Below are 27,346 nucleotides of genomic sequence, written 5' to 3'. Positions count from 1 at the left end.
GGATATTTTCAATAGCTTCTCTTTGCCCTTGGAATTCTATAATATCACAGCGACACACTGTGTAGATTGTTAGGCTCCTTGAATCTGAGATTGGTGTCTTTCATCAGTTCTAAAACATTCTAGCCATTATCCATTTGAGCTCTGGTTTGCTCCCACTCACCCTTGTATCATCTTTGGATCTCTGATTAGACTTATATTGCATCATCTTAACTGTCCTTTATATATCTTAATATCTCTTTATTGTTTTCCAACTCATTTTTTTTAATTTTGGCTACATTCTAGGTAATTTCCTCATATTTACTTCTAGTCCATTAATATCATCTTCAGCTGTGTTTAATCTCTTGTATAAGCTATCCATTGGTTTTCTAATTTCAGTTACTAACTTTTCCCACTTTAATTTATTTTTTATTTTACAAATATATAAGGTCAGTTTTAATATTTTTTCCTTCATCATACTTTTGGTTCTTACTATTTCCTTTAAGCATATCAAGCAATATGTTTGACATAGTGTGTTTATAATGATATTACATATAAGCTTTATCATCTATTCTTTATACATCTTATACATATATTGCATACACACACAATATATGTATACTTTATCAGATATATCTGATAACTGTGGCATCTGCTACCTTTTTAAATCTGATTCTGTAGAGCTTTTTTTTTTTTGGCTGACTTTGGCTAATGTGTTTTCCTTATGTGTTTAGTTAATTCTTATTTTGAGAATTTATCATGTAGAACTTTGTATAAGTCTTGTTTAAAATGTTTCCTTGAACTAGATAATAGCAATGAACTATTAATATTGGTATGTGTGACAATGGCATCATGGCTATAGAAAATAAGCCTGTTTTTTTTTTTCTTTTTTGAGATGCATACTGAAATATGTATAGACACCTAGGATTTGACTTAATTTTAGAGAGAAAAGTAGGTATAGAAGAATAAATAACTATGGCAAAATGGTGAGAACCGTTGCATCTGTGTGATATATACATGGAAATTCACTGTACTATTCTCTTGACTTTTATGTAAATTGGAATGGTTTTTATGTAAATCTTTTCACCTGCTAGTTACCTGAAATCACTACCATTCTAGAACTGTTTTAAGCTAAATTTTCCATTTGGGTTTCTTTGGGGAAGTCCACAGAAGCAGTGTAAACTCAGGCCACAGTTTTCACAGGTGGAAGCTGGTTAGAGTCTCTCAGAGGATGTTTTTCTTGTTGTTCTTGTTTTTCTACCCAGAGGCAAGGTCAAGATAAACATATATCCTCAAAGTCTCTCTAGGTGAGTTTTCTTTTTTTAACTTCACCCACTTAAAGGATCCCTTGAGGGTCTTGGTAGTTTGCAGGTTTTTGAAAAGACCTCCTATTCTATCCCCAAAGCTTTGTCTCCTGCCACTGGGCCGTGTGGCTCATTAAAATCTGGACCCTAGGCCACCAAGGATCAGCAGATATTGACAGATATGACACAACTAGCTCCAGAATTTGGTCCTATGGTTTCAAGCTTCCTTTTGACACTTCATCTCTAAACAATTCACTTATTGACCTCCAGGGGAGCTCTGTGTGTGTTTGTGTGTGGATGTATAGTGCAGTATTTTGAGGTATTATATCAGGATGAGTTTTCTCTGAACCTCTAGTTCCATATGTCTATGGAGCATTTTCATATATATCATTTGAATCACAACCATTCTACAGAACAATCATTGTTTGCTATACTTTATAGAAGAGAAAAACAGAGGTTGAGAAAAGTTGTGACTTGCCCAGGATAGCATAGATAACATATTTTATATATCATGTTATACATTGTGTATCTTATGACCTATTTATATTGCTTATAACAGTAAATAATAGTTTGATTTTGTCTACAAAATATCAATTGTTCCAAACACAAATCTCTGAGAGTTCAACTTAAAATATATAGAAAAAAATTCTAAGTCAGAATGTTCAGATCTGAGGCTAGTCATTAACTCCAGAGGCTATCTGTGGGTAATGAAGAAAGTTTATTATCTTTTACTTTGAATAATAATGTACACTGTTTTTACTATGCACAAAAGATGGCCTTGCTATTATAAGTCACAGTGATAGAACTTTTTTCTTTTCCTTAATTAATTCTTCTTAAATACTATAATCTTTTTAAGGTGCCAGATTAACTGGGTACATGAAGACACTTTTCAAAACCATCATCAACTGAACACCATTGTGTTGACTGGAAATCCCCTGATATTCATGGCAGAAACATCACTTAGTGGGCCCAAGTTGCTGAAGCATCTTTTCTTAACCCAAACAGGAATATCCAATCTCGAGTTTATCCCAGTGCACAACCTGGAAAATTTGGAAAGTTTGCATCTTGGAAGCAACCATATTTCCTCCATTAATCTCCCAGAAAACTTCCCAACACAGAATCTGAAAGTCCTGGATTTTCAGAATAATGCTATACACTACATCTCTAGAAAAGACACCCATGCTCTGGAACAGGCCACCAAACTTAGTCTTAACTTCAACGGCAATGACATTAAAGGCATTGAACCTGGGGCTTTCAATTCAAAGATCTTTCAAAGTTTGAAATTTGGAGGGTCTCTCAACTTATCTATTATACTTAAAGGTCTACAGAACTCTACTATTCAGTCTCTTTGGCTGGGGACCTTTGAGGACACTGATGACCAGGATCTCACTTCAGCCACATTTGAGGGACTTTGTAACATGTCTGTTGAGAGCATCAACTTACAAAAGCACCATTTCTATGACTTATCATCATCCACATTTCGGTGCTTCACTCGACTCCAGGAGTTGGATCTGACAGCAGCTCACTTGAATGGACTGCCTTCTGGGATTGAGGGTATGAACTCTCTCAAGAAATTAGTTCTCAATGCAAATAATTTTGATCAATTGTGTCAAATCAGTGCTGCCAGTTTCCCGTCCCTTAGCGACCTTTACATCAAAGGCAACATGAGGAAACTTGACCTCGGCACTCGGTGTTTAGAAAAACTAGAAAATCTTCAGAAACTTGATTTAAGCCACAGTGATATCGAGGCTTCTGACTGTTGCAATCTGCAACTCAAAAACCTGCGCCACCTGCAGTACTTAAACCTGAGCTACAATGAGCCCCTTGGTCTCGAGGATCAGGCGTTCAAAGAATGCCCTCAGCTAGAACTCCTGGATTTGGCATTTACCCACCTATTTGTTAAGGCTCCACACAGCCCTTTCCAAAACCTCCATCTCCTGCGGGTTCTGAATCTCTCTCACTGCCTCCTTGATACCAGCAATCAGCACCTTCTAGCAGGCCTGCGGGATCTCCGGCATCTGAATTTACAAGGGAATTCCTTTCAAGATGGGAGCATCTCAAAGACCAACCTACTTCAGACAGTAGGCAGCTTGGAGATTCTGATTTTATCCTCCTGTAATCTCCTCTCCATAGACCAGCAAGCATTCCATGGCCTTGGGAATGTGAACCACTTAGACTTGAGCCACAACAGCCTGACAGGAGACAGCATTGATGCTCTTAACCATCTTAAAGGGATCTACCTCAATCTGGCCTCCAATAACATTCGCATCATCCCACCCCATCTCCTCCCTGCCTTATCTCAGCAGAGCACCATTAATTTAAGTCACAATCCCCTGGACTGCACTTGCTCAAATATTAATTTCATAACATGGTACAAAGAAAATCTACATAAACTTGAGGACTTGGAGGAGACTATGTGTGCAAATCCCCCACCTTTAAGGGGAGTGAAACTGTCCGAGGTCAAACTGTACTGTGGGATTACGGGTGTGGGCATTTTCTTTATTGTAGTATTTGTATTCTTGCTCATCCTTCTGCTCATTTTTTCAGTTAAATGTATTCTTAGGTGGAAATACCAGCACATTTAGTGCTGAAGGTATCTGGAGATGGAAAATAAATATGCTTAGCAAAATTGCCCTTGGTAAAGGAACTGTTGTCTGTTAGTGACCAGACTTTTCTGATTGGTTCCTGGAACTGGGTAGGGATTCACTGTACTTTTCTGAGTCCCAGAACTGATGAACCTCCCAGGAAGGTAAAGTGACTAGGGCCAGAGGGTCAGATGCAGCTATGAGAGACACAGAGCCTTCTCCTCATGTGGAAGGTGGGTAGGAGTTGAGGGGGACCAGTGGTAGGGAAAGGCCAGGAGACTATTAGGAGGGCATCACTTCGACTCAGGAGCACCCCTGGAGGCACCTCCTCCCTTGACCCTCTCACATCTCTCTCTTGCAGCTCTGGTAGTGTGCTTGGGTCTGAGTTCTCAGTAATAGGGCCATTTGGGAAACAAGTTGGGGATAAAGTCTCAAAGTATAAATGAAAAAGAGAAAACAATGAATTTAAAAGAAGAGGCTGAGAAATGAATCTTACCATCAACTTGACTTCATTAACCTCCTTATTCCTTAAATCTCCAAGGATTCTACAATGCCGCCATGGTACAAATAGCTCTAAGGGGGGAAGAAAAAAAAAAAGACTCCCTCACCAAGATGCCCCTCCCCAAAGATTGAGATGTTTTGCACATTGACTACCCTCATTTCAGAACCAAGAAGTCTTTTTTTTTTTTTTAACCTCTCTGGTGTTCTCACTCTTATTATGTTACAGATCCTAACTTAACAGGTGGGCTGTGTATTTTTCAAAAGAAAAATACTCTTTTCATTTGAATGTCTGGTCCTTGGAAGCTTCTTTCTCATAGGAACCATGAGATAAATGGTGGTTTGGTTCCCGAGCCAGCTCTCAAAAGCCTACTCACCTGGGACAGCAACTGAGACAGCACATTTACAATGAAAACCAGTGGAAGAAAGCAAGCATTCAGGCACCCTCACCACTGGGAACCCAACAAGCTGCCTCAGGGAGGAGTAGTTTCTGTTGAGGCTGGAGGTATTGCAAAGATGGTGCCAGCAAGAGAGAGTGGACAGGGCCAATAAATGCAGACAGAGGACTGGGAAGCCAGCAGTGTTACACTCAGGTCTTCTTCCCAAGGCACAAAGGGTGACACCCGTGCAGGGCTTGATCTTCTGAAGTCTGCACTGGCAGAGAAGACAGCTGAGCTCTTGTACTCATGTGTTGCATTTATACGGCCTGGATTAAGTAGAATAACCAATTTTAGGTTAGAGATAGCAGAGTTATTAAATTTTGGTTGGATATCAAAGTAAAAATTAGTTAACATTCAATTAGCATTGATTAACCTTAGGTTGGGGGCATAATACTGGAACAGAGTAGAAACTTGGGGACCAGCTCTTCTTTACCTCTGTACTTCCAGAAAAGTAGGAAAAACAAGGGAATAGTGAAGGAAAGCCATAAACATGCATTGCAAATGCTTTACCAGTCTTAGGGTATTTGTGTGTGTGTGTGTGTGATACGACATAGGAGCCTAAGTCTTCCCAGGAGTTCTTGGTTAAGGACACAAGTCAGTGGCCAGGGAATGGGGGGGTGGGGGTGGGGTGGGGAGTGAGGCATTTGCTTTGAGTGCATAATTTAAGGGGGAACCAAAAAACTCAGTAATCAAGGCAAAAAATATTCTTATTTTTAAAACTCTAAATTAACCACTACAATATTGTAAAGTAATTAGCCTCCAACTAATAAAAATAAATGGAAAAAAAAACCAACTCTAAATTAATGCCAAAAATTCACAATAAGTATAAAAAAATTTTCAATATAGCCAGGATCTACAACAGTGCCATGCTGAAATGTATGAGAGCCTGAGGCAAAAGGGAAATTGTTAGTAACCATGCTGCCTTTGTTTAAAACTTTGATATTTTGTTCATTGTGGATATTTTACATTAGTTTTGATTCTGTTAATGATGCATTAAAATACTATTTATCTTTGTTACTGAGTTTTTTGGTTCCCCCTTAAATTTGGCTCCCAAGGCAGGCGCCTCACTCACCTTGCCCTGCCCTACCCTGAGGACTGGTCAGAAATGGGGACTCCCATCTAACTCCCAGGCCACCGTCTACTGGAGGCCTATTAGCAGGCGCTGTATCTCAGTTTTCTTCCAAAATGTCCCATCTCCTTCCCCTTAGTTTCTGGGAACAGGGAGAAGTATTCAAGATCTTATACCTTGTTCTTATCCTCAGCTGTCTCCCAGCTCTTGGGTGCAAAGATTTGCATCCTTCCTTCAAAACCGAGAGAGGTGGCAGAGCTGAATGGGTACCAAAACCCTCTGGTGAGAGAGGGCAAGCAGGGCACCGTCCTGCTAATGAAATGAAACCTCACACAATTCACTGCTTTGATTAGCGTTTGGGAAAACAGGTGTGTGGGAAAGGAATTTTCCTCGGCTTTCCTGAGGGAGTGTGGACAAGGAAGTCATTTAAGGATACATGTTAAAGGAGAAAGAAAGTGCCTGGAACTATGCGGGCCTGGGGACACCCCTCTTCAGCCACCGTCATTTCTTCCTTGGGCCTACGATGGTGGGGCAGCCCCCCGAGAAGGCTGGTCTGAGCCCCTGCTGCGCTATTACTGTCCTGAGTCTGGCAGTGACCAAGGCCTTTTCCCCTTGAGTTTCGGGCTCAGAGGCGACCTAACGCAGAAGTGGGCATGACTGCTCCAGGCTGTGCTGAGCGGGTGCTCTTCCAGGAAGCCTCCTAGCTGTGGCCACAGGAAAGGCCCCTCATTTGAGGGACCTGAAGCCAGGCAGGCAGCCAACCCTCCAAGTCAGAGAGCACACCTCCCTCTGACCACCATCCACACAGCCCACTCCCGTGGTGCAGGAAGCATTCACTTCGGGGAACTGAGGCAGAGATATAGCTGGACACAGTTATTTTGCCTTGATGATTTTGTTCATACGCTTGCAGCAAATTCGATGATCAGTTCTGGAAAGTCTGAGGGACTTTCCTGGTGGTGACCTGAAGATGCAAAATCCACGCTCACTGCTCCTTCCCTCCCTTTCCTGTTTCTCTTTCTTTGTTGCTTCTTCCCCTCCTTCATCCCTAACTCTTTCTCTCCCTCTGTACTTCCTTTCATTACTTATCTCCTGCTTTCCTTCCTCTCCTTCCCTTCTTCCTTCAGTCCTACCAGGGAGGATGAAAGTCTACACTCTTAAGAATTCAGGCTGATAGCACCAACCCACCAAGTTCCCTGTGTATCCTCGCAAACTCAAGCTCCTTCCTGCCTTAAGGATTTAAGCTGTGGATAGGGCTTCCCTGAAAGCTCAGTTGGTAGAGAATCCACTTGCAATGCAGGACACCCTGGTTCGATTCCTGGGTTGGGAAGATCTGCTGGAGAAGGGATAGGCTACCCACTCCAGTATTCTGGCCTGGAGAATTCCATAGACTTTAGAGTCCATGGGGTTGCAAAGGGTCGGACATGACTGAGCAACTTGCGCTTTCAGGAAATACTAACTGCTGACCTAACCACTCCCTTGCCACACTGTAACTTGGAAACTTGGAACATGTAACTTGGAAAAACAGAAACATTCTGTAGAGCAGGGGGTCTCCAACTTCTGAGTTCTAATGCCTGATGATCTGAGGTGAAGATGATGTAATAATAATTACACATAATAATAAGAATTAAAGTGCACAATAAATGTAATGTGCTTGGATCATCCCCAACCATCTCCCCCCTCCCCACCCCCAATCTGTGGAAAGACTTTTTCAGGAACCTGGTCCTTGGTGCCAAAAAGGTTGGGGACCCCTGCTGCAAACTGCATCCCCCTGAAGACCTTAGGGACCCAAGCCCTAACAATCCGGAATGGCCCGGCTCTGCTGTATCAGGTCCTTCTATGCGACGCCACAATCTGCTCCATAACTGGGCACTGATCTAGGGCTTTGTGACAGCTCCTCTGTTTTAAGCAATAGTAAATTCACCCTACAAAGTCAGAAAGGGAGCTTTTTGATGGCTGCTGTCAATTTTATTGCTTTATCCTAGTTACTAGGATAGACTCTGCAGCCACAGTGTTTATTGGTTTTATGTATCGCATGTTGTTGCTGCTCTGACAAGCTACTCCTATAAAAATGTGTTATTATTGCACGTTGTAGCTCAGTGAGCTGACCGTGCATTTCAAAGTGTACTGAAGCAAATAGCGATGAAGTCCATAAAAACTGACTGGCCCCCGTCACAGAGGATGCTCTGAGTGGACTGCAACTCCCACAGTCTGGAAGCAAATTATACCTTTCCCCTGTGCCAGCGGCCCTGACTGCTAACTGAACACAGCACAGACCCAAACACAGGCATTATCTATGTGTCCAAGTTAAATTTCAGGACAGCAAACTGTCATTTTACTTCTACTCATCTAATTCCCCAATAAGTGATGCTTGCAATTTTGAAGTTTATAAAAGTATGAAATAAATGGCTTTGCAATACTTTCATATATTACTATAGGATGCATGGGGGGCGGCTGACATTGCTTTCCATCTGTTCTGAATGCCGAAAAGAAAATTAATTTGAATTACAGCAAGAGAGGAGGTGGTTAGTTCTAAGCAAGTCATGACTGAGGGGGGTCCTGGGTGTCGAGCTAGAATCAATTGCCTGAGACATTAAGAATTAGGATGCCTGAGACTTTAAGAATTAGGATGCCTAATACAACGCGAGTTAGTCTGGCTGCAGAGAAGTCAGCAGCCCAGTGTGATTCCCAGAGCTCCCAGACACTGGTTTATCACCAGAGTCATTGGGGAAATTCTTTACAGAGCAGATTTCCAGGCCCCACCCTGTATATGTTGGGATTCTGTTAGACTAGGGATGGCCTTGGACTTTTAGCCAAGTTATTTCATGTAAAATCCTTCAACTTTATCAAATAGTAACAGAAATACGTGTCAGACTCCATGAGCTAAAAAACTATGCCATACCCTATAAGAGGAAATGTCCCAACAAAATGGGAAGAAAAGGTTAAGGAGGCTTCCAGTCCAAGAGTGAGGCGCCTGGGCAAGCAGCTCATTAGTCTACTGCCATCACCACCAGGCCACAAGCCTCTGTTCCTCACTACCCTGTTCTGCCACCTATCCATCCCCACTCCATCCCAGCTACTGACAAGTGGAAATCACTTATTGAATATTGTAGGTCTTGAAAAAGGAATTTGGAATTTGGAAAACTCAGCAGTGGCCACGGGACTAGAAAAGTCAGTTTTCATTCCAATCCCAAAGAAAGGTAATGCCAAAGAATGTTCAAACTACCACAAAATTGCACTCATTTCACACACTAGCAAAGTAATGCTCCAAATACTCCAAGGCAGATTTCAACAGTACGTGAACTGAGAACTTCTAGATTCACAAGTTGGATTTAGAAAAAGCAGAGGAACCAGAGATCAAATTGCCAACATCTGTTGGATCATAGAAAATGCAAGAGAATTTCAGAGAAACATCTACTCTGCTTCATTGATTATGCTAAAGCCTTTGACTGTGTGGATCACAACAAACTGTGCAAAATTCTTAAAGAGATGGGAATACCGGACCACCTTATCTGCCACCTGAGAAACCTGTATGCAGGTAAGAAGCAACAGTTAGAACTGGACATAGAACACTAGACTGGTTCCAAATTGGGAAAGGGGTACATCAAAGCTGTATATTGTCACCCTGCTTACTTAACTTATATGCAGAGTACATCATGCAAAATGCCAGGCTGGATGAAGCTCAAGATGGGAAGAAGATTGCCAGGAGAAATATCAATAACCTTAGATATGCAGATGACACCACTCTTATGGCAGAAAGCGAAGAGGAGCTAAAGTGTCTCTTGATGAAAGTGAAAGAGGAGAGTGAAAAAGCTGGCTTAAAACTCAACATTCAAAAAACTAAGATCATGTGCCATCACTTCACGGCAAATAGATGGGGAAACAATGGAAACAGTGACAGACTTTATTTTCTTGGGCTCCAAAATCACTGTAGATGGTGAGTGCAGTCATGAAATTAAAAGATGTTTGCTCCTCGGAAGAAAAGCTATGACCAACCTAGACAGCATATTGAAAAGCAGAGACATTACTTTGCCAACAAAGGTATGTATAGTCAAAGTTATGGTTTTTCCAGTAGTCATGTATGGATGTGAAAGCTGGACAATAAAGAAATCTGAGCACCAAAGAATTGATGCTGTTGAATTGTGGTGTTGGAGAAGACTCTTGAGAGTCCCTTGGATGGCAAGAAGATCAAACCAGTCAATCTTAAAGGAAATCAGTCCTGACTACCCAATGGAAGGACTGATGCTGAAGTTGAAACTCCAATACTTTGACCACCTGATGCAAAGAACTGACTCATTTGAAAGACCCTGATGCTGGGAAAGATTGAAGGCAGGAGGAGAAGGGGATGACAGAGGGTGAGATGGTTGGATGGCATCACTGACTCGATGGACATGAGTTTGAATAAGCTCCGGGAGTTGGTGATAGACAGGGAAGCCTGGCGTGCTGCTGTCCATGGGGTCACAAAGAGTTGGACAAGACTGAGCAACTGAACTGAACTGAATCTACCATTTTTAAATTTGGTTTTAAAAAGCCATTATTGCTCATGAAAGATTAAACAGTGAACTACATTGAACATTCACCTCTTGCTGCCTACCTTTTCCTCCATTTTTACATAATATTCTCTAAACACTTGACTGTTCAAGGCATGATACTAGATCCTGCAAAGAGAAGCAGAGGACAGGGAACCACCTGAGCATTCATCCATCGCCCCCTTCTCCATTCATGTCAGTTCATGGGCTTTCTAAATAGCTTGGGGCATTCTTTTTTCTCTTTCTACTCTTCTTGGAAAGGATCTAAATATCCAACAAGAGATAAAGGATTAAATAAGGTAAGGAAAGACACTCTATGTTCTTGGGTGGGATAAGAGCATAAACATGCTGATACTACCAGGAAATAAAGAAACACAGATTAAAATAAGATAAGGTTTATATCTAGTAGTCTGGCAAAAAAAGGAGACTAGATACTAGTGTAGGTGGGAAGTGAGCTTATAGGAACTGCACACACTGCTTAGGGGTGTAGACTGGTGTAGCTATTGTAGAACCACGAGGCAAAAATTCATCAAATTAAATACATCACCCACCAATCCTGCGCTGGGTGTGTATGACAAGAAAATTTCACAATTCCACAATGGTATTCTGTGCACCATTGTTTCTTTATGGGTGAGTTCAAATCCATTTGAGGGGTCATCACTAGGGAAATGGGCATTTAAAACATCTAAGATGCACATCATGAGGCATCATCCAGTAACTAGAAGTGGTGAGTTAGACACAGCTATAGCAATGTAGCTGAATCTTAAGCACACGGTGTGGGAGGAGGTCATGAAGAGGACATGATCACCAGTTGACCCGAAGTTGGACCCATCATTTGGAGTCTCCTCACCCCCTCCCCTGTCCTCATAAAGTATGTGTGGTGTTCCCATAGGAGGAGTCGTTTTCAAGGACTTGGCCTTGAGAGAGCAAGGTGCCACGATCATCTGCACGTTATACATGCCTGAATCCTGTTAAGGCTTCTATGTTAACCTTTAGGCACGTAATCTGTGGGTTTTATTTATTTTTCCTCCCATTTATGTTGCCCTCCAAGATTCGAAGACTTCCCCCAGACCCGCCAGTGCGAGAGTTTCCTGGTGTTTGGAAACTTCCTCTATTAAGACTCCCTTCCCAGGACGGGTCTCCGTCCCTAGCTCTTTTGTCTCTCTTTTTATCTTTTATATTTTGTCCTACCTCCTTTCGAAGACAATGGGCTGCTTTTCTGGGCTCCTGATGTCCTCTGCTAGCGATCAGAAGTTGTTTTGTGAAGTTTGCTCTGCGTTCAATTGTTCTTTCGATGAATTTGTAGAGGAGAAAGTGGTCTCCCCATCCTATTCCTCCACCATTTTGGCTCCTCCCTCTATGTTAACTTTTAAAACCCTGGCAGGTGGGTGTGGAGACCCCCTTGTCCCGGGGCCACCGCAGAGAAGCCTCGTCGGTGAGTCCCCTGCTTATAAACCTGCCGCCTACCACCCTGGGGCTGCTGTCTCTTCAGTCTCCCCTTGTCTTCCACGTATGAGAGCCAGTTTGGGAACCAACATATAGACCTTAATGGAAAAAAACAAACACCCAAATGACTTATTAACATGATTTTCATAAATTAAAAATACATGTATACGGAACAATGATACTTACATTTTTTAAGAACATAAGCAATTAACATAGTTGCCTGTGGGGCAGGAGAGGAGGCTGGATGGGAATGTAGGGGTAAGTGAAATGAATCCTGGCTCCATGGTTGATGAGCCAAGACTTTAGAGCAGGAAGACCTCAACCCAAGTCAGGTTCTCTACTTGTGCACGTGTTCAGGAGAGGAAATACTGCGTCAGGTATTTAACATGAAGAGCCATGTGGTCGTTACGTAGCATTGCAGGATACTTAGAGACACTGAAATCGATTTTTGATTTAATACTAAGCAAAAGAAGTTACCCAACATCATGCCCACTATTATTTCTTTTTTTCTGTTAAAATAAAAATCCATATAAATTGAAGAATAAAAGTGTCTGGGGAAGGGCAGTGACTTAATCCTTTTTTTGCTTTTCTGTATTTGTAATTTGCCTTCACTTGACCATGTATTGCACAATAAAGAAAAATAAGAATTTTTAAAGACTTTTTTGGTTTTCACAACAGCGCAAGAATAAAGAAATGGTGAGAATTTCCAGTACTGAAAAAGGAGGTGGAATTTTTCTAAAGCTTTGCAGTTTCAAAGGTAAATGCTTAAGCCCAAGCTTCCTGGATTGCTCTTTGCTTTCCCTTGAGAACAGAAGGAGCCCTGGGTATCCCAAGGATCCCTCTGGGAAGGGGCAGCAGCCAAGAGGCTGAGAGTCATCTTACCGGGCGGCCCTGAGCTGACAGACACGGGAGACTGTCCACAGGAACTGCCTTCAGTCCCCCACGAGAGTGAGTCTGCCTGCAGCTGCTGAAAGCCACTTCAGCACAACACTGTTTCACAGTGTTTGTATTCCAAAGAGACAGAACTTTCAGGCAAAGGATATCTATTTAGACAGGCTATGGCTGGAGGAGATGGCGATGCCAGCTGACATGTGAAGGCCGGGTAGTGGCAACATGCCTGCTTTAGGCCTTGCAAACAGCTCCTTTCTTCACCTCTAGGTTCTGACAGCCGTCTCTTCAGTGCTTCAGTGAAACAGCCAATGACTTTGGGAGATGCTTTCAGCTTTATAATATTAAGAGCCTTTTTGTAAAGCTCTGTGGGGCAGTTCCTAGAAACCATCTGCAATGGATCTTCTTCCTTTCCCCTTACATCTGAACAGACTCGGTGGCATGTCAGAAAACATACAGGGAACTTCGGTCTTGGGAACAGAGCCCTTTTGGGGAGTATTTGCCTGCATCCAAGTATTGGGACTGACAGCCCCATCGCAGCCTGTGACGTTACGAGGTGTCGATCTCATCTTTCGGAATGCATGGTCCCAGCAATTTATGAGATGCTGGCGCTAAAGCCTCCAGTCCAGAGTCTATGGTGTCTGAACTGCCAGAGAACCTGAACCTGGGCCAAATGATTGACTTTCAGTATAAAAAAAAGTAGTGAAACCAAAGTTCAACAAAGCTGTGGTAATTTTCCAGCTTTCTTAGATATATGAGATGCATACATTACTAACTGGGGTAGGAGGTAGAAAGAGAGGAATACACAAAATGATGACATTGAGGAAAGTGTTAAGAACATACTGGTAGGAAGGAAATTAAATTGAGTGAACTGCCCTACCATTGAGTTGCTTAATGTCCAGCCTATACTGAAGCAAGCAAATTTCCACAGTTAATAGAGCTACATTTTTTCATGTAACATTTGTGTTGTGAACCAAAAATCTAGAAGGGAAATTGCCTACTGATTAATTACAACTAATAAAGGACCCCTGTTACAGAGAACGATTAGCTTCCTTGGCTCATGGCTTCCCACTGATCATCAAGTTTGTAATTTTGCATAATATGATTTTTCTGCATATAAACTTAAAAAGAGAAAATGAGGTGGTTTAGATCATTCAGAGGGGCCTGGATCTGAATTCAAGTGCAAGATACCTGGTAACGTTTAGAAAGGTCAAGAGCTTTAGAACCAGAAAAATCCACATCCTAAAGTAAGCTATCTTTATAGGGTGTGTGTTGAGCAAACCACACAGCCTGTCCGGGCCTGTCTGCTCAGTAAAACGGGGATGTCATCACCATCTAGTTTGAGGCTGGTTTTGGGGCTCAAATAAGATGGCAGATAAAATTCATGTTGCCCAGCACTAAGTGTACATGCAGAATAGGCAGACAATAAATGTAAAGGTTGCTTCCTTCCATCCTGATGTCTTATTGGTTTTTAATTTTTAGGGAGGAGATCGGATGGAAGGAAAAGAAAGGTGAGAGAACACAGTGGTAACTGATCGAACAAAGCTTTGGGAGAAATGAAGTAGGAGTGGAGTCTAATTAAAGGCAGACAGTCTTGAAGAAAGGAACACTGTTTCAGTTTAAAAGAAATTAGCAAACCTTTCTGCCTTACACTCACCAAAAGGGTCTGCAGAAAACCACCCTTTCCACAACAGAGTTCTATTCAGTCATGTTTTGGAGATGCTATGCATGTGTGTGGATGGGGCGGGGGCGGGGGGAACTTAATAGCCATTATCTTTTCATGCTAAATTTTTATTTCAATGTTATGCAACTGCATAAGTATAAATATTTGTTCAATATACAACAATTATGACATCCATAGGGAATTTCTTAGAGAAAATAAGACTGCAAACACTTTATTGCACAGATCCTAACAAACTTTAAGCTGGTAAATCTACAGCTGGGAGTACTAGCGAGGAGCACACCGTACAATCACAGGAGACCAACCAAACATAACACAGGAGGATTTCTACCATCTGACTGGAGAGGTTTACAACAACGAACAGTTACTACACGAATGCAATCTTAGGGACTCTGTAGCCATCCAAAATCAAAAACATATTTGGCAAAAATGATAATACGCTATACAAAATATACATTTTAAAATATCATTTGTAAACAAGCAGCTAGTTGTGCTTTAAAGAAAACTGGACAGTTAAAAAGCAAAGGCTGTAAACCATACATTACCTCCCCAACAGACCTGTCCAGATGTCTGGGTGCAGAAGGGTTGGGTTATGACAGCCGCCGAATGCAGGTACGAATTATAAATGTTGAGACCATTTTTCAAACCCATTTAAGTTCTTTCAAAATATTTGTTTCTTCTACAATTCACAACTTGGTGATGGGAAACGGCTAAAATCTCATGGGAAAAAAAAATCAGGGGCAAGGAAGAGAGTTTTTTCACCACTGTCAACTCATTTTACAATGAAGGACAACCAAGCAATTGGTTAAGTTATGCCTTTGTTTTTGGAGTGGAGTTTACAGCCTCACTAAATGATTTACAATCCACAGGGATGTAAGATGATGCTGTGCTTAGGTGAACAATTTTATAGCCTGAAGATACGAAGACATCCCTGCGGGGGAGGGGGATTGGGTGCTGGACTAGTATTTACTGGTGATTTTTTTCTCTTATAAAACAAAACAAAAATCCTGCTATGGATCCCAAGCATCTTATAAATACTTAGCTGTGTGTATTTTCTCTTAGTGCCTTAGTACTTATGTCAGCAAGTGCCGTCTCATAATACAAAACAAGCCACCAGGAAAACTGCAACAAAAAAACACGAAGACCCCCTCAGCACTAAAGTGATTGGACAAATCCTACATATTCCATGGTATACAAAATTTAAATAAGGCTTAGCAAAAGTAAAAAGGACAGTCACATTCAAGCACCAAATAGCTCCAACAAGTCTTTTTGTTACAAAAATGCTGCTCTTTATTAATATAGTATTTTTTTTTTTTTTTGCATACAAATAAAGAGACCATGTTATGAAATGTATGGAGCTACCTGATGCACCAGAAATGAATGTGAAACCCAGGAACTTGCTAAAAACAGCAAGCTTCATCTACAACATAAGGCCCCAGCTATGTATTAAAATGTATCTGATGTCCTGATTATTCCTTAAAATATATGCTATGATGCCAAAATCCATACCCCCTCCACTTTTCCTCAAAAAAGCAAAGTGAAAACCTCTTCCAATGCCTAGTGCTTATTAATCAACCTAAATACGAGCAGATTTGTGTGCGGCCAGTTATTTTCTTTTTTGCTCAACAGCAGGGCAGGCGCAGAACTACTACAAAATGTGTGCTTCTTGGACTAGCGACTCATAGCATAAAGGCCTGAGTTTATTTAAGAGCATGGGAAGGAGGGAAACCAGAGCAGAAATAAAAATCAACGTGTGTTTATAGCCCTCGATCTACCTACGGTGAAGAGTTGACACACACCCACAGACAAGGACGACTGGCCTCTGAGACAGTTGGGCCCAGGATCAAAATGGCCATTAGTGAAATGAAAATGGCTAGCTCCATCTGTTGTGACCATTCCTGATGGAGGAGCATTCCAGATGCAGTGATTCTAGTCATTCTTGCTTTAGATCTGGAAAGATAGGTAGCCAGATATAGTGCTATCAAAACTTCTGGTTAAAAATACACATACAAACTCACAATCTAGTGTATTTCAGGCTTGCTTTCACCATCAACTCTACTCAGAATGTTTTAGCTTAGAAAAAAAATGTAGCCTTGCAAGAGTCTCTTCAACCACAGACCAAAACACGTGGGTGGATGTGTATATACACAAACAAGGGTGCATCTATATTTTAACAAGCACCCTGTTTTAGCCATTTTGCTTCATGACTGCATCGTGATCAATGGTAGAGCAAACATCCTACTAAAAAAACCCCAAAAGTTGTAGTAAATGATGCCATCAGCAAGGTATCGACTCTACATCCCAATCCAAACACATTGCTAGATATTTACAGAGAAAGTCTTTTCCCTCAACAACCCTCAACCTCAACCAGAAAGAATTTTTTGTTGTTTTATTTTGTACAAACACTATCTGGTAACAGTTTACCGGTTCCAATTTGGGAAGGCATTTGGAAGAAGGTCCCCTCTTTCTCTGTCTCTTGTCTCCTAGCTTCTTCAGTGAGGCTCCAGGCTCTGCCGATAGCAGGGGGGTGGGGGGGTGGTGTCCCACAATGCTGGTTTCCAAGGTAGTCAAGACACAGTTACACACGCAGGGTGGGTTTCCCCAGTACCGCCCGGGCCTGCCCCATCACAAGGCCTTTTTGTGGGGGCTGCCGCGCAAACTCTCTTTCCCCCGCCTCTGTCGCAGCCCAGTGTCCTTTTCAGAAGGGAGAACGGCGGGGCACTCAGTGCTTGGAGCGGGGGACGGCTTGGCCGCCTCTCTGCCCACACTCTGGTTCCTGGTCTGAGCTGGCGGGGTGGGGGCTGGCTCTTTCCCTTTGGCTTCTCCCATGGCGGCGGTTACTGAGAGGGCCCTGTCCAGGTGGCTGGTGCCCGCCACCAGGCCAGGGTTGGGGTGCTGGGACTCCAGAGTGATAGCTGAGCTGCGGAAGGATGGCAAGGAGTCGCTCTTGGTCATTTGGGTTCTGCCGCCCTCACCAGGCAGGGCTTTCCGCTGGTCCCTGCTGCTCGAGGCTGGGGGTTCTGCTGCAGGCTCGCTGGCCTTGGCAGAGGAGGTGTCGCTGGAGGTGGTAGAAGTCTCTGGAACTGCTGGTCTGGCCTCAGGAAAGCCACAGGAGTAGCTCAGAGACTTCTCTGGGAGGGTGGCACAGCGGAGAGAGCCCTGCACTGTGGCTGAGGGTGACCGCTTCATGCCGCTGGGCTTGGTCGCCTCGCTCAGTGGCCTCTGGGGACTGGGCCCTTGCCCCTTGGCCTCCAGCCAGCCCTTCCCAGCGGCTGCTGCCGGCTTCTCCGCACCCTTGGGCCCAGCCTCACTGTGCACTGAGGTCAAGCCGGCACCCGGCTTCTCACCATCCGCAGGGGTGTAAAGTGCTTCAGTGCGTTTCTTCCCTTCAGACTTGCCGGCGTCGGCGCTGGTGGCCAGCGGACTCGGGCTCCTGTCTGTCTGTTTGCACAGAGGGGGACAATCTTTCACAGTGGATGGTGTGGGGGCCTTTGGAGACAGGTTTTGCCTTTCCCTGACGGTGGGAAGTTTCTGGTCCACTGACTCACTGGCCCCGAGGAGTCCTCGCATCTCCAGTGCCTCTGGGGGACACCCAGCGCTGGTGGGTCTCAGCTTTGTGTCCCGAGGACCCCCTTCCGTGGGCAGGGGGACTGAGCGCCCACTGGCTCCCTGGCCAGTCACCTCACGGGCTGTCTCCTGGGGACCTGGGAGGACAGGGAACTCCTCTGACGCACCCTTACCGCTCCCCACCCCCACTCTGCCGAGGGTCTGAGCGCCAGGCTCTTTGCTCACTGCAGCCTCGGCGCCCGGCTTCTGGGAGGAGAGGGGCCGGTCTGGGAACTTAGACTTTGGAGGGCCCAGGCTGGGGTCAGACCTGGGCTTCTGGCTGCTGCTGTCACCGTGCAGAGCAGCAGGCCTGAGAGCGTCCTGGAAGCTGGAGTCTGTAGCACAGGGCTTGCTCCCCGGCAGAGAGGCAGCGGGGTGGCCGGGCAGGATGTAGTGCTGACAAGCCAGGCCAGGGAGCTCTTTGGTGGGGGGTGGGGGCTGACAGCTACTGGTGAGGTGCTTTTGTGGGGGCTGTTCTTTCCATTCTAGTTCCCTGGGACCCAGCTGAGAGCTACTGGTGACATGCTTTTGTGGAGGTTGTTCTTTCCTTTCCAGTTCCTGGGGACCCGGCTGAGAACTACTGGTGAGGTGCTTCTGCAAACACTGTTCTTTCCTTTCTGGTTCCTTGGGACCCAGCTGAGAACTCCTGGTGACATGCTTTTGTGGGGGCTGTTCTTTCCTTTCCGGTTCCTTGGGACCCACCTGAAAACTACTGGTGAGGTGCTTCTGCAAACACTGTTCTTTCCTTTCTGGTTCCTTGGGACCCACCTGAGAACTACTGGTGAGGTGCTTCTGCAAACACTGTTCTTTCCTTTCTAGTTCCTTGGGACCCAGCTGAGAACTACTGGTGACATGCTTTTGTGGGGGCTGTTCTTTCCTTTCCGGTTCCTTGGGACCTGGCTGAGAACTACTGGTGAGGTGCTTCTGCAAACACTGTTCTTTCCTTTCTGGTTCCTTGGGACCCACCTGAGAACTACTGGTGAGGTGCTTCTGCAAACACTGTTCTTTCCTTTCTAGTTCCTTGGGACCCAGCTGAGAACTACTGGTGACATGCTTTTGTGGGGGCTGTTCTTTCCTTTCTGGTTCCTTGGGACCTGGCTGAGAACTACTGGTGAGGTGCTTTTGCATGGGCTGTTCTTTCATTTCTGGTTCCCTGGGACCCAGCTGAGAGTTACTGGTGAGGTGCTTCTGCAGAGGCTGTTCTTTCATTCCCAGTTCTCTGGGACTCAGCTGAGAGTTACTGGTGAGGTGCTTTTGCAGAGGCTGTTCTTTGTTTTCTGGTTCCTTGGGACCCATCTGAGAACTACTGGTAAGGTGCTTTTGTGGGAGCTGTTCTTTCCTTTCCAGTTCTTTGGGACCTGGCTGAGAACTACTGGTAAGGTGCTTCTGCAAACACTGTTCTTTCCGTTCTAGTTCCTTGGGACCCAGCTGAGAGTTACTGGTGAGGTGCTTTTGTGGGGGCTGTTCTTTCCTTTCCGGTTCCTTGGGACCCACCTGAAAACTACTGGTGAGGTGCTTTTGCAGAGGCTGTTCTTTCATTTCTGGTTCTCTGGGACTCAGCTGAGAGCTACTGGTGACATGCTTTTGTGGAGGTTGTTCTTTGCTTTCCCGTTCCTTGAGACCCGGCTGAGAACTACTGGTGAGGTGCTTCTGCAAACACGGTTCTTTCATTTCTGGTTCCTTGGGACCCGGCTGAGAACTACTGGTGAGGTGCTTTTGCAGAGGCTGTTCTTTCATTTCCGGTTCCTTGGGACCCAGCTGAGAGTTACTGGTGAGGTGCTTCTGCAGAGGCTGTTCTTTCATTCCTGGTTCCCTGGGACTCAGCTGAGAGCTACTGGTGACATGCTTTTGTGGAGGTTGTTCTTTGCTTTCCCGTTCCTTGAGACCTGGCTGAGAACTACTGGTGAGGTGCTTCTGCAAACACTGTTCTTTGCTTTCCCGTTCCTTGAGACCTGGCTGAGAACTACTGGTGAGGTGCTTCTGCAAACACTGTTCTTTGCTTTCTGGTTCCTTGGGACCCGGCTGAGAGTTACTGGTGAGGTGCTTTTGCATGGGCTGTTCTTTCATTTCTGGTTCCCTGGGACCCAGCTGAGAGTTACTGGTGAGGTGCTTCTGCAAACACTGTTCTTTCCGTTCTAGTTCCTTGGGAATGGGCTGAGAACCACTGGTGACGTGCTTTTGCAGGGGCTGTTCTTTCCTTTCTGGTTCTTTGGGACCCGGCTGAGAACTACTGGTGAGGTGCTTCTGCAAACACGGTTCTTTCCTTTCTGGTTCCTTGGGACCCGGCTGAGAGTTACTGGTGAGGTGCTTTTGTGGGAGCTGTTCTTTCCTTTCCAGTTCTTTGGGACCTGGCTGAGAACTACTGGTGAGGTGCTTCTGCAAACACGGTTCTTTCCGTTCTAGTTCCTTGGGAATGGGCTGAGAACCACTGGTGACGTGCTTTTGCAGGGGCTGTTCTTTCCTTTCTGGTTCCTTGGGACCGTCTTTCTGCACAGACTGGAAACCAGAAGGCCTTTCACTCTTCTCACTCTCCGTCCTGGGTGGCTCCAGACACCACCTGGTAGAAGTGGGTTCCATCCTGGATTCCAGGCCGCTCTCTGCGCCCAGATATCTCTCACAAGGAGCCCCCGCAGAGCGCAAAGAGTCCTCTCTGGCCAGCAGCCTCGCCTCCTCTTGGCCGTCTCTGGGGTTTGCTCTCCCGCAAGGCCCGCACACTTTCTCCAAGGCCTGGGTCTGGGTGGAGACATCCAGGCGGGTCCTCCCCAGCACAGGGAGGGTTTGGGAGCTGTCGCTGCGTTTAGCAGCTTCTGGGGGACACAGCTCCTTGGAGGGCTCTTTGCGGAGGTCGGGCCTTGCGGCTGACCGCTCGCTCTTGACTACGGAAGGGCCCCTTTCGGACAACTCCCTCCCACTAGGCTTCTCCCTGGGGGGGACACTTTCAGGAGAGAGTGGGCTGCGGGATCGAGATGCGTTGGCACCTTGGAGGTTCTGCCCCGGGAAGGGAAGGAGTTTAACGTCGGGGCTGCGGTCTTGGTGCTGGCTGGGGTGGCCCTCTCCCCGCTGGGGATGGCTCTCCATGATGGTCGCTGGGGCGCGCGCTGCCTGGGAGACCTTCTTGTCCAGCTTCAGCTCTGGATCAGGCAGGGCAGCCACCGGTGAACTCTGCAGACCCCGGCTGGACGGCGGGAACCGAGGCTCGAGCAGGTAGGCTTTGTTCACCTTGAAGCCGGCGGGGGAGGGCTCTCTCTGACCCGCAGGGTCAGTCTTTCTCCCTGTGCTGCTGGGGAGAGCCAGGGGCATGGGGGACCCCGCATCACTGCCCGGGCTGGGGCTCTGGGCAGGCTCCGGGGAAGGCAGCTCTGTCTTGGAGGCCTGCGGTCCCGACAAGAGAGCAATGTCCAAGGTGCCTTCAATGGGCTTCAGGCATGACACAGACCTCCCTTCCAGCTTATACTCGGAGGGGCTTTTCCGGGCAGGCGACTCCGGCGCAGCCAAGCCCGGCTTCTCCACTCCACTGTCCACCCGACCAGAAAGGGCCTTGAGAGGGACGAAGGCGACGGCGCTGAGCTGAGCCGCGTGGGCGCTGCCGATGAACGGCGTGCGGCCCTCGGGGGCTGGCGGGGTCTCCTGCTGCCCTCCCACGGTCCGGCCCAGGCTCCCAGGCAGGCCCTCCTGGACACCGGAAGTCACCTTGGGCTTGAGCACAGAGCAGGGGCTCTCGTCTTTGTCTTCGAGGGACATCTTCTTCCGGAGGTAATCGATGTTGGCCAACTTGCTGTCTAACTTCTCACACCGCAGACCCTCCTTGGCCTGGGGGGCCTTCTCTGCGGTGTCCCCCTTCCCAGAGGTGGACCTGTGGGGGGCGTGACAGAGGCCGTCCGGGAGGGTGCTGTGAGTCGAGGCTCGTTTGAGGTCACAGGTGCCCTGGCCGTGGTCCCCAGCCGCCGGCGCGCCCTCAGAGGCGACACCCTCGCTGGCCCGCACGCTGGCCTGCTTGTGGAGGGCGTCTTTCAAAAGGCTGCATAGGGGCTGCGCCTCCTGCCCGGCTGCTTTGCTCTCAAAATGATTTGACCTCTCTGAAGCTTTCGGATAGATTTTCTTCTCTCTCTCTTCGAGCCTAAAAGCGCAGAGGTTTTCCAAGTCACTGCTGAGTCCGTGGGGCTTCGGGCGGGATTCCTGTTTTTCCGAGAGCCCTTCAGGTTTCTTCACCACCACCTTGGCCTTCAGCTTCTCTCGGTCTAGCTCGTCCACAGACTCCTGGCGGCCCAGCTTCCGGGACACGGGGCGTTTCAGGCAGCCTTGCTCCACGGGCCTGGCCCGGCTGAGGGCAGGCGCATCGCACACGTTCTCCTCCAGGCTCTGCAAGGTCACCTCCCGCTGTTGCTGCTCCCGCGGCACCTCCTCCTGGGTGACCTCCAGGCTATGCTTGCGGGAGCACAGGTGCTTCTTGTCGCCTCCATAGGAGGGAGAGAGCTTCTCCTCCGACTGCACGCGCTTGAGCAGTGGGGACCGAGGGGGTTCCGCACTCTTGGGCCTCACGACGTGCCTGACGATGGTGGGTGGGGAGTGCATTTTGCTGGGAAAGGCTTGGGCCATCTTGGAATTGCCAAGTGAGTGCCCCAGCAGAGGGGATGGGGACCGCTGCGGGGAGGTGGGCTGTGGGGTCGGAGAGGGTGTCCGGGCCAGTGGAGACAGGGGGATGCTGCCGGCTGATTTCCGCCTTCCTGACCGGTAGCGCTGCCCGCTGAGTTTGGGGGCCAGACCATGGAGCGTGCTGGGCCGGATGTGTCCAGACCCCGCCGGGGAGTTGGGGGCACTGGAGCTTGGGGAGCTGCTCTGGGAGGAGTTAGTACCTGTGGGTGGGAAATGGGACACTGTGAGCAAGAACCACCTTCCCCTTTCTTTCCAGGCTTTCAGACCCTGGCTGTTTTAGATAAGGGCAGCCAATTGTCTCAGCATCTCAGTCTAGTGAATAAGGACTTTTCAGATAAACCTCCCCAAAGGGCAATCCAGTACTTCCTGTCTTTTCTAAGGGACTGAATTGCTGTATCTTCTGACTTTCTTGTCAATCCTGTTCTCTTGTCAATTACATCCCCACCTTCTCTCTCTAAGCTGGAATAAGCTTGTCTCCCAGGATCTCTGCTGGTGACCCCTCAACTCCTGCTAGGAGAGGAGGTTCACTCACCGGATGGGAAGTCGGGGGTGGAACGGTAGCTGGGTGTAGGGGATCGGGGAGACAAGCTGTGAGTGGGGGACCCTGGGAGGCTCTCCCCTGATGACAGGGATCGGTTCAAGCAGGAGAAACTTCGGCTGGTGTGGAGTAAAGGAGAAGGCTGCTTGGCTAGTTTTTTGAAAAGGGATCTCCTCCTAGAGTGAAAACAGGAGAAAACGGATCAGATTCTACATTCAAAACCACTCCCCTTCCCCCAAAGCACCAGTGCACTGATTCAGTATACCCAGAGATGGTGACATGATCGCAGGTCCTCTCAAAGAGAAGGATTCCACTTTTACCTTCAAAACTTTCCCATGACTCAGAAAGGACGAGGCTTGGAGAATACACAATGGAAACCCTCTTAACTTCAAGCACTTTAAGAAAAGTTGTGAAAAATAGGAAAAATATATCTGGTGACTCAGAATCCGCCTGCAATGCAGGAGACCCAGGGTCAGGAAGATCCCGAGAGGAAAATGGCAACCCACTCCAGTCTTCTTGCCTGGAAAATTTCAGGCACAGAGGAGCCTTGCAGGCTACAGTCCATGGGGATGCAAAGAGCTGGACATGACTGAGTGACTAAGGATAAATGCATATTCATTTATTTGTATGTCAGGTTTTTGAGGATACTGTTTTTTGCCTGAAAGCTTCCAAGTATATAGCTCCAACACACTGACACAATTAAATTAAGAGACAATACAAAGTAAATCCCTGGAAGAAAAACTGTCATTTGGAATATTGAATTCTTTAATGGTGATCTACTGGATAGAGGCTTTCATCTCTGAGGGGCTGTTTGCTGTGCTTATCCCATCGTGAATTCCTGAATATTCCTATGAACACTGGAGGCTGCACATTTACACAGAAAAACTGAGGGAGGTGAACTGAAGCTTTATTATGTCAGCAGGGCAGCAGACACCACGCTTCAGCAGAGGGCAAATGCGTAGTGAGTGCCAACAAGCACGTCTTCAAGTTAAAAGCACAGCTTCAGGTGGCTTGAAAAGCAGGTGGCTGTATAGGGTTCCTTCACCTCCAGGGGCTGAGTCACACATTTTCCACTCTACTATCCCTTGAAGCAGTGTGTTCTATACGACCCAACACACACTCAAAATATAAAGCTCACATTAAAAAAAAAAAAAAAATATATATATATATATAAAGCTCACATTAAAAAAAAAAGGATATCAATGTATGTGTGTGTGTGTGTACTTTTAATCACAGTAATAAATGTACCTGGGTCAAAAAGTTAAATAGTTTTATAAGCTTATAATGAAAAATAGCTCTATTCTGCCTTTTCCCCAACTCCCAGAGAAACTCTTTCTATGCTTTTAGCTGTATGCAAATTGCCAAGTAATGTGCTTATGTTGTTTTTTCAGTTTTTCAATTCTAGAAATTATCTGTTGATTTCCCACCACAGAAGATGAAAATTTAGCCCTTATAACAACATATTCCCCCTTATAACCAAACACACTTCCTCCCAATTGAGCTAAACAAAATTTTTTGGTTAGGAAAAAAAGGGTGACACTTTATTTTACACAATAAACACTGTTCATAGTTTGGCCATGAAAAGCATAATTCTATTTTCCTCTCTTGTACAAATTTGTCTTTCCTGGAGTTAATAATCATTGCTTTTTTCATTTGCATATTTTTCTTTTCTAGCATTAAAATCCTTATAATGTGATCCAACACACCAAATTCAAGTGGGTAGACCCAAGAGGCTGTTGCATCATGCAGGGAGCACATCTAGACAATTGTTTGGAAGAAACATCCCCACCACACACACACACACACACACACACACACACAGACACACCCCTCACCAGTGTCTGCACAGGGGACTAAGTGATACTAATGGTGCCTTTCACAGTGCAAATGTGTAACAGACTTTCAGGCAGTAAAACAAAAGTCTTTTTATTTCTAGGCTTATTTGGATGCTTTGAAGATCTAGTTATCTTAGAATATCTGGCATTCAAAAACAGCAACTACATGTTTTTGTATTATTTATTATTACTATTGTTTAGTTGCTAAGTCATGTCTGACTCTTTCCTGACTCTATGGACTGTAGCCCGCCAGGTTCCTCTGTTCATGGGATTCTCCAGGCAATCCAACTGGAGTGGGTTGCCCTGCCCTCCTCCAGGGGATCTTCCCAACCCAGGGATCAAACCCGCATCTCCTGCATTGCAGGTAGATTCTTTACCACTGAGCTACCAAGGCTTCCCTGGTGTTTTTAGATGGACATTATTAAATATAAGTTTAATGCTAAAAGCTACCTTAAAAAGTTTTAGTTCCGCAAGTCCAACTGAAATGAAGTCTGGAAACTTAAGAAAAAGCAGAGCTTTTCATGGTTCTCACACATGAGAAAAAGTAATCTAAATTCTACAGTGTAACAACATAAATCTTTTCATTATGAAACATAATAATGTTATGAATGAATACAAACTCTGGTGTATAAATACATTTGAACCACAGGGCAACATTTCTGCAGAGAAATAGATCTTCCTCACATGCAAGCATTTAAATTAAGTGAGGAGTAACTTTCCTTCAGTATGGGAACACACCAAACCCACGAGGAGGACAGCTCTAACTCACCTTTCTAGACTTTCCTTCTTCTTAGATTTCTTGCTCCGCCTCACCATCCGGCTCTTATAGCTGTTTCTCCTGGCTGGTCCCGTTTTGATTGATGTGTTTTCAAATGGGGTGGTTGTGATTGACACCTTATTTCCACTCTATAAAAAAAAAAAATGAGGTGGTATTAAAGGGAAATGCTGTGATGAAACAAGACCAGAAAAGATATAGGAGATCCAAAGACAAATAAACATCCAAAAGGACGGACATGACCAAGTGTCAATGACCCTTCAGGTAGTGAAGTCCTGATAAACTGGGTGGGAAAAAAAAAAGTGAGGTTTCCTTAAGGTGGTGGGATGTGGATTCCACGGTCATTGTTGTACTCAGCTGCGTCCAACTCCTCGCAACCCCATGAACTGCTGCTCTCCAGGTTCCTCTGTCCATGGAACTTTCCAGGCAAGAACACTGAAGTGGGTTGCAATTTCCTACTCCAGGAGTTCTTCCTGACCTAGGGACTGAACCTGCATCTCTTGCGTTTCCTGCATTGGCCGGTGGATTCTTTACCACTGAGCCACCTGGGAAGCCCAGCAGAGCCGAGTTTAAATCTGAGCCTGTGACCTGAGCACTTGTTTTCCTCTGGACCGTCTTGCAGCGGAATCACACCTGTCTCCCAGGGCTCATCTGAGGATCAAGGGGATAGAGTGTGTAAAGCCGTTAGCACCCAGAGTGGCACATGGAAAGGGCTCTATAAATAACAGTTACGCTCATGCATATGTATTAAGAGTAAACGTGCCCAGAGACGCTTGCTCCTGGTTGATTTTATTTTTCTTCTCTCTCCTTTTTGTGTTTTTCCTTTGACCTAGAAATCATAAAGCAGCACAACTGAATGAGACTTTTTTCTTTAATTATTTTTAAAGTTTTCTTTTCTACCACCAGAAAACCTGTCAGCCCAGCAGAGCTGGAAAGTTTATGCCAGCAGGTGTAAGACAGCCTCTGCTTTGTCAGGTCAGGAGTGGTAAGGTCATTCCTGGGGCTTTCTGAGCCCCTCGACTTGAACCTGGGACTGGGGCTTGCTGGACAGGCCCAAGGGATGGATTTGAGATTTGACAGCAGGGTCAGAGGCCAGGGTGAGGGGTGCCCTGGACAGGTGGGCAGAACCCTCCCCCTTCACTTCAGTCTCAATGATCTCTTCTTGACTTTCTTAATAACCAAGGGAGAATCATATCCTTTCAAAGTCACAGATGGTCCTGATTACCTTAAAAAGACAAGAAGTATACACAGAAGGGCCTTTTAAAAGGCCTATGCCTGGAAGATGCCTAGCAACTCAGATCTAAGTGATGTTAAGAGACGGTGAGTTGAGTACAGTCAGGCAGGGGACTGAAAAAACAGACTGTTCAAATATCAACATCCACTTCTCCACCCAACTTGGAAAGTAATACATGCCATTATTAGAAGAAAACAATAATGTATATTTATATTTTAAAAAATCATTGAGAAGCCTACCACTCAGCTAATGCTGGTAATATTTCTGTATATTTCTTGCTGGTCTTCTATTA

The 27,346-nt window shown here is 45.7% G+C and overlaps 2 protein-coding genes across 18 annotated transcripts in view; one reads left to right on the top strand and one right to left on the bottom strand.

Moving 5' to 3' along the window:
- Window positions 1-3,911, top strand: part of CD180 (CD180 molecule) — a 29,868-nt gene extending 25,957 nt beyond the window's left edge. For all 3 annotated transcript variants that reach the window (XM_020878304.2, XM_020878306.2, XM_070476776.1), the window contains one exon: window positions 2,137-3,911. In XM_020878304.2, coding sequence (XP_020733963.2) covers window positions 2,137-3,865 — 1,729 coding nt within the window. In that variant the 3' untranslated portion in view covers window positions 3,866-3,911. The remainder of the gene's footprint in view (window positions 1-2,136) is intronic.
- Window positions 3,912-14,502: 10,591 nt separating this feature from the next.
- MAST4 (microtubule associated serine/threonine kinase family member 4) overlaps window positions 14,503-27,346 on the bottom strand; it is a 610,376-nt gene continuing 597,532 nt past the window's right edge. For all 15 annotated transcript variants that reach the window (XM_070476769.1, XM_070476765.1, XM_070476766.1 and 12 more), the window contains 3 exons: window positions 25,815-25,951; window positions 23,205-23,386; window positions 14,503-22,872 (listed from right to left, as the gene is read on the bottom strand). In XM_070476769.1, coding sequence (XP_070332870.1) covers window positions 17,039-22,872; window positions 23,205-23,386; window positions 25,815-25,951 — 6,153 coding nt within the window. In that variant the 3' untranslated portion in view covers window positions 14,503-17,038. The remainder of the gene's footprint in view (window positions 22,873-23,204; window positions 23,387-25,814; window positions 25,952-27,346) is intronic.

This window comes from Odocoileus virginianus, chromosome 14 (assembly GCF_023699985.2).
Source record: "Odocoileus virginianus isolate 20LAN1187 ecotype Illinois chromosome 14, Ovbor_1.2, whole genome shotgun sequence".
NCBI classification, from domain to species: domain Eukaryota; kingdom Metazoa; phylum Chordata; class Mammalia; order Artiodactyla; family Cervidae; genus Odocoileus; species Odocoileus virginianus.
This window is presented reverse-complemented; position numbering and strand designations above follow the sequence as displayed.